The following is a 19,171-nucleotide window of genomic DNA, read 5'->3' as shown; positions in this document are numbered from 1 at the left end:
TCTCTAGTATTTTTAAAGTAAAATACAATAATAAAACTGGGAAGCTGTTTTTATAGAGATTTTTTTTAAAGTGCATAAAAAGTGTAAGACATAAAAAGTGGAAAGACATAACTTTTCTCACTCCCTTTTCATCTTACCTGAATTGTAAGGCGTTTAACTGCATTCCACACTATCCCAATGAATTCTTTCATTCTCTCCTCAGGACTTCTGCAGCATTCAGATGAGGTCAGCATAGCTTTCAATGGAAGTGACAAAGGCCTAGATTCTAAAGCAAACAACATACACTGGTTACTTGGATGATATGTACCTTCACTTAGTAATTGATTACTAATACATTATTTTTTTCTTTAAAGTCTTTAAATAGTTTGTCTCCACTCCCCAATTTAAAATGTATGTTTCAGTGTTTACACTGTATAGCAGAAACTTGAGTGGACTAGTATTGTTTTATTTACTAGCTTTAAGCTTAGGAAGGGAATAGTATCAATTAAGTGTGATGAGAAATTCAACATTTTAACAGCATTTAGAGACATCCTAAATTTTTCCAACGTAAGCTGCTAAAAAATATTACGAAGAATGCTTGACCTAAGCAATTAAAGTCAGTTTTCAACGTGTGATGGCATATTTGATGATGTACTAATAATAAGTTTTCCACGTAATTTGCTGCCTGGGTAATCTAAACAAAGATTTAGTTCTGTAAACTTGTTGCAAAGAGCGAGACGGTGTCCATGTTAAAATTCAGTCTTTGACTTGGTATCTTTAATTATTAATTTAAGGAAAGGTTTTTCAGCAAGCATGCCAAAATATTCAAGAAAATTAAACCATCATTTAAATATTGTTCCTAAACTTAAAAATCTAATGGGCTTAAGATAATTCTAAAATGCATAAAAAATATCATAAAATGTTGGAAAAAATAAAATTTTCTAATAAGGAAAAAACAAAAAGTAACTGTACCATACTATATTAATAAAATATTTAATTTAGTTATAATATGTGAATATAAAAATGATTTAAATGAGGAATTCATTTACAAGTATGCCAGCAGAATCGAACTACCAGACTGTCTCAGTGCTTGGCCCCACCTGTGACACAATTAGCTTACCTCCCTGAGTGGTGAGAGCCGGTATGATCATATGATTTTTGGGTCATGTAGCTCATTTAGGTCTCTTACGGAAAGAAAGTCCTCGGAGGTAGGGTTACCATATTTCAAGTTTCTAAATAGAGGATACTGCTGGTGAGAGGGGAAGCTGGAGGGGCAATACCATACCATGCCACCCTTACTTCTGTGCTGATGGCAGTGGCACTCTCTTCAGAGTTGGGCACCTGGCCAGCTGCTGCTGCTAACTGCCCAGGTCTGAAGGCAGCAGCGCTGATAACAGCAGCACAGACATAAGGGTGGCAAATCCAGTAAACTCACACGTCATTATTAGGGCTTGCCAGGAACTGAAGTCCTACTGGAATCAATGTTGGAAACAGGACGAGCAAGGAAAACCATGGACATTTGTTCATATATCAAAAATCTACCTGAAATGAGATCGGACAAACAAATAAAGGTCCTATCCGGAAACACCTTGACATGTGGTAACCCTACTCGCAGCGACGGTTCCAGGCACCAGTGCTCCAAGCGTGTGCCTGGGGCGGCAAGCCACGGGGGGTGCCCTGTCGGTCCCTGCGAGGGTGGCAGTCAGGTAGCCTTCGGCGGCATGCCTGCGGGAGGTCCACTGGTCCCAAGGATTCAGCGGCAATTCGGCGTCAGGTACGCCGAAGCTGCGGGACCAGTGGACGTCCCGCAGGAATGCCGCCAAAGGCAGCCTGCCTGCTGTGCTTGAGGCGGCAAAAAAGCTAGAGCCACCCCTGCCTATTCGGAGGTGGAACGGGGTGGAGGAGAGATTAGGAGGAACCCTCCCGGAAGAAAGCTCTGGTAGCTGCTGCTCAGCAAAAGAGCAAGGAGTGACCCAAAGGAGCCCAGGAAGGGCTGACGGGGAAAGACTGAACAGAGCGTGGGAGTGGCTGAATAATGAACCAGAGGGCTTTATGAAGAGTGTCTGGAATGGAAGACAGACCAGCCCCTCAGGATGCAGGGACTGTGCCCAGTTTGAGGCCGGGATATAGACTCTGGGTTTTTTGTACTTGTCTTTTTGACTGGTATACTACAGAATGGGGGGACTTCCATTAAAGTCTTAGCTGTGGGGCCAAGTCACTGGATCAGCCAAACTCTCACAAGGGGAAACTGAGGCAAGGCCACTGGAGAATCACCCTAGGCTCATGAGGCAGTGATCCTGCAACACAGACCTACCAAATAACGTTTTTTCAGCAGGAGCAGCAATTATATGTATTTTCCACAACAAATATTAAATTATCCCTTTGAGATTTTGGACCATCTTTTGATGTATTCAGCTTCTTCAACTTCTCTATTCTATCACATCCATGAACAGGCAGAGAAAATGGAAAGCATAAATTAAGAATTCTTTCTAGTTCATTTTAAAATGAATTTAAAATCAATAGAATTCTAATGCTTATAGCAGTCTGTAGCATATAAACTCTGCCAAAAAACAACCAACCAACCAACCAACTGCCTTCTTCTGTCCCACATACATCTTAAAATTGAATCCGGCAAAATCTGACTGTATGCCCTTCTCAGAGAAGTTTGGCCATTAGACAATTTCAATCATCTTTGAAAATATAGGGACAAGGCAAAAGATCACATTCTAAAGCACCCCAAAAGGGGCATGGGCAAGAGAGGGGGAGAGACTGAGGCAACAGCATGCTCTCTTAGAAATTAATCTGTGATATTTTTTTCCAGTAAAAAGCTATGAGAGGGTTAAAAAAAAAAAAAACTACAGCTGGCTAATAATTTGGGCAAAATCCACTTAAAAACTCAATTTCAAAAATGTGATAGATTGTAGTTTATGGACTGCCTTGAAAAAAAAAGACAAAGTTGAATTTTATGTAGTAGGTAAGGAAATAAAGAAAAGGTGAAGAGACCGTCTGAAAAGCAGGAAGGAAAGATTATTTTGGTTGCAGCATTTGGGTTATACTGGAATAGAAAGAGAAAAAAAAGAGATGAGAGAGTATAGAACAGGACATTGCAATGATAGTGAGGATGAAAGGAGGTAAGAAATGGTTACTTACTGTAACTGTAGTTCTTTGAGATGTGATGCAGACATTCCAAGTGTATTCCAAGTAGGTGTGTGCATCCGCCAGAGCCAGAGACTTTTGCCTAGCAGGACCTGTACAGGGGAGGCGCTCATGCCTGTAGCCCCTCCCCTAGCTATAATAGGCGGCGCTGCCCTGACTCCCCTCAGTTCCTTCGCACTGACTATCCAGGGGAAAACTCCAATGCAGAGGGGATGGAGAGTGAGTTGTGGAATACATGTCTGCATTACATCTCAAAGAACCACAGTTACAGTAAGTTACCATTTCTTCTTCTTCTTTGAGTAAATGCAGATGTGTATGCCAAATAGGGGACTAATGAGCAGTACCCCAATCTGGAGGCGGGGTTCAGAGTCTACTTGAGTAAGGATCACAGGACTGCTCTGCAGACATTAGCATCAACTCTGGAAGAAGCAGCAAATGTATGTGCAGACCACAAATCTGCCGAGGAGGCATAGCTGATGCTATCTCATAATCAGTCTTGATGCAAGATGTTATCCATCTGGAGAAGGTCCGCGCAGAGACTACTTGTCCCTTCACGGGGTCCACATATGATATGAAGAGGCGAGGCATGAAACTGTTCAGTTCTGTTCAGATAGAAGGCTAGACAGTGTCTAATGTCTAGCATATAGAAGTGTTGCTCCTCCGGGCAAATACAGCACCTGGTTCAAATGAAATTGAGAGACCACCCTGGATACAAACTTCAGGTGTGACCAAAGTGTAACCTTGTCTCTGGAGAACTGCATGGAAGGAGGCGCAGCCATCAGGGTCTGCAACTCACATACCCTCCTGATAGAGGTAATGGCTATCAAGAATGCAGTTTTCTGAGACAAGAGCGGCAGTGGATGGGAAGCAAGGTGCTTGAATGGAGGCCCCATTAGAGCCACTAAAACCATGTTCAGGTCCCACAAGGGGACCAGCTCTCACACTGGAGGATGCAGGTGAAGGAGCCTTTTCAGAAATCTTGTCACCATGGCGTTGGAGAAAACCAATTTTCCTTAGACAGGGGGATGAAGTGCCAATATTGTTGCCAAGTGCACTCTCAGAGAACTGAGTGCTAGGTCTGATTCCTGAAGGTGTAACAGGTACTCCAAGTTGACCTGCATGGAAGCCTCCACCAGATGGTTCCCATGGGCCAAGGACCACATGGAAAACCTCTTCCACTTAGCCAATTAGTCCATTCTAGTCTTCCTATTCTTAAGTAGGAACTCTTGGACAACCTCTGAGAAAGTTTTTGGAGAGTGTTGGGGACAACTTCCTTGTGCAAGTGCTGGAGGAACCAACTAGGGGTCGTGCTCCTCTTGACCTGCTGCTCACAAACAGGGAAGAATTGGTAGGGGAAGTAGAAGTGGGTGGCAACCTGGGCAGCAATGATCATGAGATGGTCGAATTCAGGATCCTGACAAAAGGAAGAAAGAAGAGCAGCAGAATACGGACCCTGGACTTCAGAAAAGCAGACTTTGACTCCCCGAGGGAACTGAAGGGCAGGATCGCCTGGGAGACTAATATGAGGGGGAAAGGAGTCCAGGACAGCTGGCTGTATCTTCAAGAAGCCTTATTGAGGGTGCAGGAACAAACCATTCCGATGTGCAGAAAGAACAGCAAATATGGCAGGCGACCAGCTTGGCTTAACAGAGAAATCTTCAGCAAGCTTAAACACAAAAAGAAGTGGAAACTTGGACAGAAAACTAGAGAGGAGTCTAAAAATATTGATCGAACATGCAGGGATGTAATCAGGAAGGGCAAAGCATAATTGGAATTGCAGCTAGCAAGGAATGTGAAGGGTAACAAGAAGGGTTTCTACAGGTATGTTAGCAACAAGGAGATGGTCAGGAAAAGTGTGGGACCCTTACTGAATGGATGAAGCAACCTAGTGACAGATGATGTGGAAAAAGTTGAAGTACTCAATGCTTTTTTTGCCTTGGTCTTCACAGACAAGGTCAGCTCCCAGACTGCTGCACTGGGCAGCACTGTATGGGGAGGAGGTGAGCAGCCCTCAGTGGTGAAAGAACAGGTAAAGGACTATTTAGAAAAGTTGGACATGCACAAGTCCATGGGGCCGGATGCAATGCATCTGAGGGTGCTGAGGGAATTGGCTGATGTGATTGCAGAGCCACAGTATTCTTGTCAGCAAGGTAAAAAACTATGGATTGGATAAATGGACTATAAGGTAGATAGAAAGCTGGCTAGATCGTTGGGTTCAATGGGTAGTGATCAACAACTCGATGTCTAGTTGTCAGTCGGTATCAAGAGGAATGCCCCAGGAGTCAGTCCTGGGGCCAGTTTTGTTCAACATCTTCATTAATGATCTAGATGATGTGACAGATTGCACTCTTAGCAAGTTCCCGGATGACACTAAGCTGGAGGGGAGAGGTAGATACGTTAGAGGGTAAGGATATGGTCCAGAGTGATCTAGACAAATTGGAGCATTGGGCCAAAAGAAATCTGATGAGGTTCAACAAGGACAAGTGCAGAGTCCTGCACTTAGGATGGAAGAATCCCATGCACTACTACAGGCTGGGGACCAACTGGCTAAGCAGCAGTTCTGCAGAAAAGGAGCTGGGGATTACAGTGGACGAGAAGCTAGGTATGAGTCAGCAGTGTGCCCTTGTTGCCAAGAAGGCCAACAGCATATTGGGCTGCATTAGTAGGAGAATTGCCAGCAGATCGAGGGAAGTGATTATTCCCCTCCATTCTACACTGGTGAGGTCACATCTGGAGTACTGCGTCCAGATTTGGGCCCCCCACTACAGAAGGAATGTGGAGAAATTGGAGAGAGTCCAGCAGAGGGCAACAAAAATGATTAGTGGGCTTGAGTAGGTGACTTATGAGAAGAGGCTGAGATAACTGGGCTTATTTAGTTTGCAGAAAAGAAGAGTGGGGGGGATTTGATAGCAGCCTTCAACTACCTGAAGGGGAGTTCCAAAGAGGATGGAGCTAGGCTGTTCTCAGTGGTGGCAGATGACAGAACAAGAAGTAATGGTCTCAAGTTGCAGTGGGGGAAGGTCTAGGTTGGATATTAGGAAAAACTATTTCACTAGGAGGGTGGTGAAGCACTGGAATTGCAGTAGTATTGTCCATGACTATATGAACCACCAAATGCCTGATGCAGTCCCGGAATGCACAACACGCATTGTGGATGCCCACAGTTCACACAGGTTGATATGGAGCATGGCCTCATGTTCTGACCACAGACCCTGCCTCCACAGCAAGTCCAGAGGCACTCCCCAACCCAGAAGGGACGCGTCGGTAACAACTGACTTGGTCAAAGAGGGCTGAGTGAAGGGGACCTCCTGCAACACATTGCATGGAGACTCCCACAAGTGTAAGGTCTCCAGGACTGATGGACGAAGGTGAACCAACCTGTCTAGAGAATGCAGGGCAGGGCGGTAAACTGTCCTAAACCACATGTGAAGAGGATAAAGGTTTAACCTGGCAAGATAGATGACCTGGGTACAAGCAGACATGTGGTCCAGCAGGCTCAGGCACACAAAGACAGTCATGGATGGTTGTGATTGCAAACTGAGGCACAGCTGCTGAATCTCCTGGAATGCCCTCAACTTAATGGAATCTAACAGGACCCCAATAAACTCTATTTGCTGAGCAGGGGCCAAGGTTGACTTTACTGTATTTAGAAAAAGTCCCAAAAGGTCAAGTATACATAATGGGGTGTGGATGTGGTGAAAATCTTTCTGGAGCTGCCCTTCTGCAACCAGTCATTGAGGTGGGGGGAAATATGGATTCCCTTCCTCCTGAGATACGCCATGACCACTGCCATGCATTTGGGTGAAGACCTGCTGGACAGAAGAGAGGCCACACAGGAGGACCATTTACTGGAAATGGAAGTCTCCTACCATGAAGCAAAAATACTTCCTGTCACTTGGCTGAATGGCCACATGGAAAAAGGCATCTTAAAGGTCCAGAGCAGCGAACCAGTCGTTCTGAGACAAAGCAGGGAGGATAGATGATAGAATGACCATGTGGAACCTCAGGTATCTGATTGCAAAGGTTATGGATGGGCCTCATCCTGCCCTTGGATTTTGGTATCAGGAAATGTTTGGAGTAGAACCCGTGATCGCAGTGTTCTCACTGAATCTCCTCCACCACTCCCAACTCTAGCGGAGAGCTAACCTGCTTGAAAAGCAGTATTTCATGAAAGGGGTCCCTGAAGAAGGCTGGGGAGGTGGGGTGTGGAGAGGTACTGGATGGTGTAGCCCAATTTGACAGTGTCTAGGGCCCAGCTGTCAGATGTTATTGAGATCCAGGCATTGTAAAAATGAGCAAGTCAGTTCCCAAAGGAATGGGGACGTCAAGGGAAGAAGAAAAACAACTGTAACAGAGCTCTGGACTGAGTCAAAATGGGCACTTAGCAGCTGCCAAAGGAGGGTGCGCAGAGTGGTCGGGCCCTGAGCTTCAGTGTTTCCTCCTGTGAGACCTATCCCTCTTCCTGGGGCAGTCCTGCTGTCTCAGGGGCAAAGGTTATACAAAGGGATGCTGTGGTCTGCATGGCTGTTGTTGCTGCGCCCATAATGACATCTCTGCGTGGGTGGTGTGTATATCCCCAGAGACCTTAAGGGAGTTCTTAAATCCTTAAAGGAATGCAGGGTTTCATTAGTCTTGTTCGAAAACAAAGTTCTGCCATCAAACTGCAACATCCAATACAATCCCTGAGTTGTGGAGCAAAGAAGCCCTGATCATAGTAATTGCCAAGGCCATAGCCCAGGCCCAAGTGTCAGCTGCATCAACAGCAAGACTGCAATGAGGTTTTTGCCACCAAGCAGCCCTCAGCAACAAATTCAGCCCGGGAAGCCTCAGGCAACTGCTCCTCAAATTTGGCCCTAGCCGACCAGCTGAGGAAATCATCTTGCATTTATCGGAGTTTGTTTACCCATAATTTATTTCCCTGTGAGTTTATGGGTATTCTCCTGGAGAAAGTCTGCCTGAATATCCAGTGACAGGACAACCTGACGTAACAGGTCCTGGTATGCCGTGAATTCCTCTAGGACTGAAGGAGAGGACAAAACAGGCAACACCATATTACAGGCATATCCTGCTCCTCGGGCAATGTGTCCAGATGAAGAAATTCCGGTGACTCCAGGGGAAGGGGGAAACTCAGAAGTCTGGACTTGCGCTGGTTTGCAGCCACTAATGCTGAATGCGTAGGAGATCTTGCTCTTGACTCTGACGATGAGTGAGACCTATGGGAGCAAGGAGCTTCCCACTGGGCCCCAGGCAGCCACTGGTATGGGTAAGACATTGGTGGCCACTAGGCACTGGGCCAGGGGCCTCTATCCCGGACTCAAGGTACATGCCAACCTTGGTAGCCATATTGGTCCACTAGTGGCCTCTGGATGGGGAGCCCGACTCTGAAGCCCAAGCGTCCCAGGACCACGTAGATGTGGCGGGGCAACTCCACAGGGAACCAACAGGTCATCCGATTCATCCATAGCCAAGAATGAGGTTGGGATTGGCACTCACTGGTGCTGAAAAGGTTGGTGCCATAGGCAAGGTCAGTCCCGATATAAACAATGGTACAAGAGCGCCCACGTGCCTCGACAATGAGGGCAGCAACAGCCTCCATGGAACCATCTGCGATGTTGATGTGTTGGTGCTGAGGAAGGGCCCGGTACCCAAGAACCTTGTACTGTCTCCGGTACCATATACATACCTACCCCCAGAACGGGTGCTTCATGGTGCAATACCGAGACTTCAGTGGCATTCTCCAACTCAGGGGCCATTGCGGGCACCAGCGGCAAGGACAAGACCAAAAGGTAGAGTAGGTCCACCGCAGCCTGGTACACCAACACCACTGACTCTGTTGATACTGATATCATTCCCATCAGTACCAGACTCAGTGAATGGCCGAAGGGCCGAACCAGAGTCGATGGTACAGGGCATTGCACTTCCTATCCTGTACCGAGGGAGGATCAGTTGCATCTATGCCATCCCACATACCAGAACTGGCATCATAATGGTCTGCGCTCTTCTTAGGGGAGGCAGAGGAGTCAGCCCGGAACCTGGAGCACTCCTGATGGGTCTTATGCAACCTCTTCTTTGACGCTGATGATGAAGAACAACTCTTGTACCTCCTTGGAGAGGTCTGTGCAATGAATGGGAGCAGCAGCACTCTCCAAGCCCAAGGGCAATCTGCAGCCCAAGGAAGGCCTTGGTACCAGGACAGATTTCATGGCCTGCTGAAGCAGATGCTGCTTAAGGCGAAGGTCCCATGCCATCTGAGTCCTCTGCTTGAAAAATCTGCAGATCGAACAGTGCTTCACCAAGGCAAAGCAAGCAATGCATCTGTAGGTCACTGTTAGGGATCGCCACTCCACACAAAGGGCAATGCTTCAACCTCGGTGAGGGCATCACTGGAGAGCACTACCACTATAATATATACTATAACCTTTAACTAACACCACTAACTAATTTAACTATTTACAACAAAAACTAGGCTAAGAGATAAATTGCAAGGTTGTGAAGGAACAACAGCACAGAGCTCCAACTCTAACTGACGGGCAGTGACAAAGCACTGAGGAAGGTCAGGGCAGTGCCACCTCATATAGCCCAGGGAGGGGTTACAGACAAGATGGGCAAGTGCCACCCCTCAATGGGTACTGCTAGGCAAAAGTCTCTGGTTCATACTGCGTCTGCGTCTACTTTAAGAAGAACTAGGACATGGGCAGTGAATGTTGTCCGTTGAGTTGGAGAGAATAAAACCAAATGAATACTAGAGACATTATAGAGAAGGAAGCATCAGGATTTGGTAAGAGCCCAAATGTGAAGGGGGGAAAAACACGGAACAGTTGATGGACCCTAGAGAGATGCCCATCTGGATAACAGAGAGAATAGTAACCTTAACTACAAGGAAATTTCATAGACAGGCAAAGATTCCTGACAGAAAGTGACAGACAGACAGATAGACAATGGGGAGAAATTAGTGAAGTGGAAGGTAATGGTGAACAAACAAGTCAATGTAAATGAAAATAATACTGTTCCACATTTCAGTCAGTAGGAGTGTCAAAACGAGTCAGCTGTACCAGAGCACTCCTGAGGGGACAACATATAGTGAAAATATACTTATTAACAGTTGGAAATAATAAATGTACTTTCTGATTTAAATTATACTGAATTGAAAGTTGCTGAATTAAAGTTTAGTATATGGCAAGATTTAAAAAATATCATATGGTACCCTTTGATTTTAAGGCTGCATTTGTTTAAACAATAGCAAAACAATAAAATAACTAGTGTTAAAATTTACTTTCCAGAGCAGTAAACAATCATCTTGAATCTTAGCAACCCTCAGTTTGATTACAAATGAGTCTTCACCACAGACTTACTGTATCTTATGGACTTTTAGATATTTTCTTAAAAATGAATAACTCAGGATGCTAGAAGAACGAGGAGTACTTGTAGCACCTTAGAGACTAACAAATTTATTTGGGCATAAGCTTTCGTGGGCTAAATCCCACTTCATCGGATGCATGCAGTGGACTCTGTCCACATATCTATTCAAGGGACATCATCATAGGACCTAATCACATCAGCCACACCATCAGAGGCTCATTCACCTGCACATCTAAAAATGTGATATATGCCATCATGTGCCAGCAATGCCCTTCTGCCATGTACATTGGACAGTCTCTACACAAAAGAATAAATGGACACAAATCAGACGTCAAGAATTATAACATTCAAAAACCAGTCGGAGAATGCTTCAGCCTCCCTGGTCACTCAATTACAGACCTCAAAGTCGCAATACTCCACAAAAAAACTTCAAAAACAAACTCCAACGAAAAACTGCAGAATTGGAATTAATTTGCAAACTGGACACCATTAAATAAGGCTTGAATAAAGACTGGGAGTGGATGGGTCATTACACAAAGTAAAAACTATTTCCCCATGCTAATTTCCCCCCTACTGTTACTCACACCTTCTTGTCAACTGTTGGAAATGGGCCATCCTGATTATCACTACAAAAGTTTTTCTCTCCTGCTGATAATAGCCCACCTTAATTGATTACTCTCGTTATAGTTGGTATGGCAACACCCATTTTTTCATGTTCTCTGTGTATATACATCTTCCTACAGTATTTTCCACTGCATGCATCTGATGAAGTGGGTTCTAGCCCAAAAAGCTTATGCCCAAATAAATTTCTTAGTCTCTAAGGTGCCACAAGTACTCCTCGTTCTTTTTGCTGATACAGACTAACACGGCTACCACTCTGAAACCTTTCAGGATGCTAGCGTAGATTAAAATGCCAGATTTATAATATAAAATAGAATCTGATGGATTAATGCTAATATCATAGAAGATTAATCACTCATCTATGTTTCAACATTTGGAAATCAGAAGTATAAAAATATCAAGGGGTAACAGATTTTTTTTTTCCTTTACCACTTGACAAGAAATGCATGAATGCCATTTTTTAATGCTTCAGATTTATTTTTGTTGGCAAAATTCCACACTGATATTATCTAACCAAATATGTTACTTTTTTTAATCACAAAAATGAGAATAAGACACAGCCCTCACAGTTAGAATAGTCATATCGGGCCATGAAGGCCTGGTGATTGGTAATGCAGAACTGTAAGCCTACCATGGCATAAATATTTATCCCAAAGAGATCTAGTTTTTTGTATCCTTTTCTTTGGGGATAGGTCTCAACCCAGCCTTGATGATACCTCTTGTTTACAGAAGCTACTCCTAGAGAGCCCAGCATAGGGTTTGAGTAAAACTCCTACTACGCTTGGTTTTTATATTTAATTCATTTAGTGCCAGTGCACTGGACAAATGGATTTGCCACAGCGTCTTAATAGGCTGCATGGTAGTCTCATTTATAAGTTGGGCTGCCTGTCCTACCATAGCTGGGTGCAAAATATCCATTAGTTTGTGGGTTTTCTCCTCCACAGCTTTCCTTGCAATACCAAGGGAAGCAGCCATTCCCCTGAGGAGCTCTTGGTATACTTTAAAGTTGTCTGGTATCTGATGATGAGGATGATGCACTGATGACATGCAAGGGAGAAACCTCCCAAGGTTTGTCCTATGCTGCTGAGATAGATTGGTATTCCAAAGCAAGTTCAGGCAGGTCTGCTAAATCTGGGTCAGTAGGCTGATCAGTGTAAAAGTACTCTCGGTATCAGCAGAAAAAGACTCTCTTCTAGGTTATTTGCTCCTAAGGGGGAATGGAAATGTAGATTTTGATTCTGGGAGCAACCCCCAAGGCATCCAATACACCTTCCTTGAGTAAGAGAACAGGCTCTGGAGGAAGTTCTCAACTCTCAGAAGTGTAAGACTCAACAGCCTGCCTCAGCCTCCAACAAAGAATCAGAGTATTTGGAAAGCCAAGGCAGTGCCGACTGAGAGAAGTCCTCGAAGACTGTGACCATGATCTATGCTAGCAATGCAGTACCAGATGAAGCATGGAAGGCTTCTTAGCTACTGGCCAGGCAATGAGATGGAGCTGGTACCAGAGGTCTTGAAATGGATATGGAGGAGGCCAATGAACGTGGTATCAGGCCTAAAGTCAGTGGGCCTACAGCAGAGTGTAGCAGAGCCAACGAGTGGCGTGCCTGTGAGAGTGCCAGAATAGGGTCTTTGCTCTGAATCAATAGAGATGGCAGTACCACAAAGCAGAATATGTCCCTCACTGCCACATAGGCTTCTGGCATTACTGGTACAATATAGATGGTTTTCCCACCATGATCAAAGACAACTGATATATTGTCATAGCGGAAGAAGTAGCCACGCTTAATGGTCCCTGACAGGTATCAGAGTTAACGGCTCAAGTCTATCAGTCAGTGTGAGGTACTACTGGGGAGTGGAGCTGAAGGATGTGCTCTATCATTGGTACTGGAGTGACCTTCTCCAGAGGAGTACCGTACCCTGGATTTAGAAGGACCCAATGGTGATGTCTTATATTTCTGAGGCTGGAATAGCTCCAATGTTTTAGACCTCGAAGATGACTTTCCAGGTGACAGGGAACTTCTAAAGCTTCTGTCTGCTGACAAAAGTGGGGAGCACTCTGGGAAGGAGTCATCACTGAGCTACCTTTTGACAACCAAGCGGGTTCAGACACCCACTGAAGCGATATGTAACATCACTCTTCTGTCAGTTTTTTTGTTCTGCTCTTGAAGCCCCAGCAAATCAAACACCTCTTATGTGGCCCTCAACTGAGCTCTTTAGATAGTGAGAATGAGGTTCATCAACAGGAATCAACTTTCAACAACCAGAACAAGGTTTGAAACCTGGGAACCTTGACATTGGCCCCCCTGGTACTGGACGAGGCCCTCCTGATTCAAAAAATGAATAGGAAAAGAAAAATGTTAAAACAAACGGGGGGTGGGGAAGGGTCCAAGGGACAAAAAACAGTACCAAGTAGACAAAAAAGTGAGCTAAAGTACCCAAACTTTGTTATAACGGAATAAGGCTGTGAATACACAATGCTCTGACTACTGACCACAGATGATAAGAAGGAACTGAAGGAGAGGTGGGGTGGCTCCATCCTTTTTACCCACCTCCCCAAACATGAGAAGCCAGAGATAGGTGGAGCAGACCCTAAGGGTACCACTAGGGAAACTCTCCAGCACTGATGCATGAGACACACAGATACCTACAGTGTAATGGATATATGCAAGTACTCAAAAAAACCCACTTGGATACATTTCACTTCCAAATAGATTATGAGAGTCTGGTGGAGATTTTTTGTGTGTGTGTTTTGGAACATACATGAACTATCATCCTATCGTTATGATAAAGCATTATGCCAACAGGCTCTGAGCAAGCTTCCCCTCAAAATTTTGCAAACCCTAATATGAAACATTCTTGCCATTCCAATATGGAACTATTCCTGCACAACAGAGTAACTGTAAATGGGCCAGTAAAGACAAAGATAGATTAAAGTTGCAGTTACTGAGCCAAAAGATTCTAAACTTAAAACATGGTATAGTAGAAGACTGATTTACTGAACAATATGTCATAGGAACCATTTTTCTGCCACCAAAGTAATCTTTTTGCTGCTGTCCAGCCAATGTTCAAGCAGCTATACAGGTTTGAAAAGACAGATTTGGTAGCAGAGAAAAGATGCATTTCTCTTTAAAGAACAATCAGACACATTATATACATTTTTTACTATTCATTTTGTACACTATCACTGAATGATTAATGCAGCTTACCCTTGATAATTTTGAGAAGATTAGCTTTATAAACTTATTGATTTTATCAACTCCTTAATCCACAAATAGTTCATAAATTAGGGGTCCAACTGTAACTCTTAAAAGTCCAGGAAGCAATGAAAGTGGGGGAAAGCATCAACCATCCTGAGCTGTCACTAGCCTTCCAGGAAATTAATACTTATATCAAGAGCATCCTGACATGTCCCAGGCCTAACCCAGCCCTCTTAAAACTGAGGTCTTATCTTGTCTACATTATTCCAAGGCCTAAGCAATGGGCTTTGAAAGGGCTGCAGGCAATCAAAGCTGCAACAACCGCCTGAAGGCTTCTGCAAAAGGCAATCAACAAGCTGGGATTTCCTTGCAAATCCAAGTCAATTGATGCCTAATTCTCAGAACAGGGGTACTGTTCCAATTGACTATCTAGTGAGTTGGGAGAATCAACCAACCCTCGCTTTCCTATTAATTGTATCCCTGCTGAGGGGAACTGAACCCCTGCTGCCAAGAACAATGACATGAAGTTGTGATCCAGTGAATCAAAGATAAAACTAAGTGCACCATGAAACTGTGATTGTATTCCAATAGACAGTGCCCATACAGTTGCCTCAAAGTCGAGATATATCTGTGCAACTCAAACCTGAACAATTCCTTCAAAGTCCCAGAGTTTCCAGCGATGACTATAACACTAACACCCCCATTTTAAAGCTATGCTCAACAAAGAAAACTCCATCCAAACAGAAATGATAATTCCTTCAACCAATGAAAGAAAGGACGGGTAGGATAGGGGGTGATTTTTCAGTGTCAAAGGAAGAAGTAGGGATGGGAGTGTCTGCTGAAGGGCGGAAAAGAAAGAAGCCTTCTGTCCAGCATCGCCTTTTGTGGACAGACCCAAATATCCCAAATATCTCTCTGAACATCCCAATGCTGGAGAAGTGCTGGGATGAGCCAGGGGCAACCTACCAATAAGGGAGGACTATTATTAGATGGCAGTTGTGGTGACATTGCCAGGAGTGTGATGTGACCTATCCTCCCAGCTCTGCAATGTAGGCCAGCCATCAGGGGTCAACTCAATTTTTGTCTCAATTCTAAGTTGAATTATCTCAAAGGATAATTATGACACTCAATGGCTACTGTTGATTTGATCACATCCTTGTGAGAATCTAGCAAAATTTCTTCTTCACAGTGAAACCAGTCTTGGACAATAGCGGGGCACCAAAGGCCTGATAGGAAAATTCCCTGGCTAAAACAAAACCTTACAAATTAAGAAGGAAAAGGAGGCCTGCTAGAGGTTGGCAAACTTGGAGTCTAAGGCCTGGTCTACACTAGGTGGGGGGATCGATCTAAGTTACGCAACTTCAGCTGCGTGAATAACTTAGACCTACTCGCCGCAGTGTCTTCACTGTGGTGAGTCTACTGCTGCCACTTCCCCATCGACTCTGTCTGCGCCTCTCGTGGTGGCGGAGTACAGGAGTCGATGGGAGAGCGCTCAGGGGTCGATTTACCTGATCCGGCGGGTAATGTAGACATAGCCTAAGAGAAAATCAATATACACGTAGGACAAAATTGTCCCACTGTCTCATGAGCCAATTTATACATACTATTAGGATATAGGAAGTAGTAGAAAAGGAAAGCAGGGAAAACAGCAGGAGAGAACAAAAGCTTTCCAGCCAAAGAACAAATTCAGAAACAGCAGCAAAGTATATACAGAGAGGGGAGACACACAGAGACAGAGACTTATAAAACAAACAAAACATAAAACCCCCAAAGACTTATGGACTTCAGGATTCGGCGCAAAAAGAAGATTTTTCCAAAGGAGGACACCTATTTTTTACTGTTTAATAAGGCTCCAAGTGTCAGTGTTGCAAAATTAATCATAATAGGCCATTATCTAATTCTGCTCTCTCGAGAAAGATGCAGCTGAATAAGAATAAGAGGCACACATCCAGAAACAGATGTCCTTTTGAAACTGACATATTCCTCTTTAACTGCAGTTTTAATCCACTGGGAAATTGTTGCTTTAGAATCTTTACCTTTTAAGATGGTTACGAGTTATAAAAAACAGAGAACTTCTTAAAAGAATATATTAATATTCAAGGAATAGAGCAGAACTTTTTTTGGAATCATAAGGTTTGTGGCAGAAAGGAGGAATGGAAATTTCCTCATTAGGACTTTAGGTCAGAGGTTCTCCAACTGTGGTCTAAGAATTGCTGGTGGGCTGGGCAACACTTGTGGAAAGTTGCCTGATCATAAGCTGCTAAATTGAATATAGGACCAGGTAAAATGCATTACAAATACATACTTCTTAGCTCTTTCATAGTACTAGCTATCCAAGATATCAAATGGGCATGACAATGAAAAGCATTGACAGAAACAGATATTTCAAATAAAACATAATTGAAAAAAATAAGTTTATCTTTCGGCTACCATGGAAACATTTTTCTAGTAATATTTATTATTTCTAGTGCCATACATATCCAAAGTATTTTACAAATATAAGGAGGACCCAGCCCTAAGGAGTTTACAATCTAAAAAACCTTTTTTAAACCGTCTGTGCACATCATTACATCTATAATAGTTTAAAATGTTACAAGCAATTGCGTTGGGGATCTTAATGTAATTATGTTTACGTGTGCATTAAGATACTGTATACATCTGGCTTTTAATCAGGAAGAAAAATGATAAAACCTAGGAGTTTGCTAAAATGTAAGCCGCTGAGTAATTGATCAAGAGGTCTAAGGGATTAGAAATGTGATTTAAAGGCAGTCAAGGGGAAAATTCAGTCTCCAAATACCTTTAAAAAAAATTAAAATCCTGAATGGATCACAGATTTTCTTGTGGAAAATCCTATCATTCAATTACCGTAGGTCTCTTCATATGTTCAAAAATGCCTAAAACATTTCTCTTCCCCCCCCCCTTTCATTTTTCTAAAATGGTCTGAGTTCTGTTACATCTATTATACAGAAGCAATTTAGACATACCTACATCTGCTTTACACTTACACACTTAAATTAGACTTTTTTTTAAATTACAAGGGAGTAGAATAAATAATATCCTTGTAACCACAGTAGAGCATGAAATCAGAGCTCCTTCATGTCTATGTATATAAAGTGGCTTACAATTAAAGGGCAAAGTTTTGCTCTCATTTATATGAGTACAGCCTCACTGAGGTCAACGTCCTGCTGCAACAGAGAAGATTTTGTTGCATGATATATTGTTGCTAGTTTAATATGTGCAAAAGAGGACGTGCTAAAACAACAGTGAAAACACCCTGCAGTAAACTGTTCCATACACTCACATCTCTCCTATTCCTGCTAATTTCTTCTAACATGCAGCTCTAGGTTTAGCCCCATTAAAGTTGCAACAATATATGGAAATTTATTTCTGTCCAGAGGGTATGATGTGTACAACTGTTTGGTGGGTATCATGAACAGCTGCATTTACATTTGCCTGAACCATCGCCAGGCGGAATCGAGGGTGTTTAAGAAGCAGACAGAATATTCATCAACCTTTTATTTTTGCTCTGGCACAACATGAACAACTACTGCTGGATTACCGCTGTTAGAACCATTTGAATAGCTGAAGATTTCTTGAGGAAAGTATATACAGGGGTGGCCAAATTGTGGCTCGCAAGCCACATGCGGCTCTTTTACAATTAAAGTGCCATTTACGGAGCTTCCCACACCTTGCCCCCATTATCCAGCACCATACTGAGAGGGGTCCTGAAGGCACCATGTGACTGAGCGGGACCAGCAAACCCTGGCAAAAATTGGGGGGTGGAGGACGTGACCCCATGTGCCCCCCCATATGTCACCTCTGGCTAGGGTTGCCAACGTTTTAATTCCAGAAAACCAAACACCCTTGCCCCATCCACTGCCCCGCTCCTTCCCTGAGGCCCCACCCCCGCTCACTCCATCCGCCCTCCCTCCGTTGCTTGCTCTCCCCCACCCTCTCTCACGTGCACATTTTCACTGCAAAGCCCAAACAGGCATATTTATTGTTTTGATAGATGTATTATGCACATATACTTCCACATTATTTATTATTACAATTGTTGGTTAGTGCCTAGAGACCCCAACTACGATCAGAGCTCTAAGGTGGTAGATGCTGCACATACACATAAAAAGAGAGTGTCTGCAACAAAGAGTTTATAATGTAGCTAGACAAAGGTGGGGAGAAATGTGTGACACATTGGTTCTTCTGCAATTACTAGTCAACAGCATTCACCTTTTAAGAAATAATACATTTCTTTTAGAGTTCCCTTCTCTTTTAAAAACTTGTTATGAAATGAATACATACACATTTTAGGTCATACATTTTTTTGTGCGCAAGCCAGAAAAAGGAATAAAAGTCGAAGAGTTAGGCTGTAAATTTTATTCACACAGGTATACACACACCTCCCTACACAAAGACAAACAGTTTCTTACACACATACAGTGCATGCATGCACACACTTGCCCACACAAAGGCCTGGTCTAAACTAGGAGGTTATGTCGAATTTAGCAGCGTTAAATCGAATTAACCCTGCACCCATCCACACAAAGAAGCTATTTAGTTCGACACAGAGGTCTCTTTAAATCGATTTCTGTACTCCTCCCAGACGAGGGGAGTAATGTTAAATTTGACATGGTAGGGTTACCATATTTTGTGCCTCCAAATGGAGGACACTCCCCGGGGCCCCGGCCCCGCCCCCAGCCCCGCCCACGCCCCGCCCCAACTCCGCCCCCTCCCAAAGTCTCCGCCCCCTCCCCTGCTTCCCGCGAACATTTAATTCGCGGGAAGCCTGAAGCAGGTAGGGGGGGGAGGGGGTGGAGGCGCGGCCCAGCCTGGCCCCCCGGCGGCTCCAGCCTGGGTCG

At 44.0% G+C, this 19,171-nt stretch overlaps 1 protein-coding gene across 8 annotated transcripts in view; it reads right to left on the bottom strand.

The window, feature by feature from the left end:
* Positions 1-19,171, bottom strand: part of VPS13B (vacuolar protein sorting 13 homolog B) — a 948,921-nt gene that overhangs the window by 428,680 nt on the left and 501,070 nt on the right. For all 8 annotated transcript variants that reach the window (XR_004644784.1, XM_034763372.1, XM_034763367.1 and 5 more), the window contains exon 22: positions 138-265. Coding sequence is in view for 7 of the 8 variants with exons in the window: in XM_034763372.1 (XP_034619263.1) it covers positions 138-265 (128 nt within the window). In the remaining variant the exon portion in view is untranslated. The remainder of the gene's footprint in view (positions 1-137; positions 266-19,171) is intronic.

This window comes from Trachemys scripta, chromosome 2, assembly GCF_013100865.1.
Source record: "Trachemys scripta elegans isolate TJP31775 chromosome 2, CAS_Tse_1.0, whole genome shotgun sequence".
Taxonomy (NCBI): domain Eukaryota; kingdom Metazoa; phylum Chordata; order Testudines; family Emydidae; genus Trachemys; species Trachemys scripta.
This window is presented reverse-complemented; position numbering and strand designations above follow the sequence as displayed.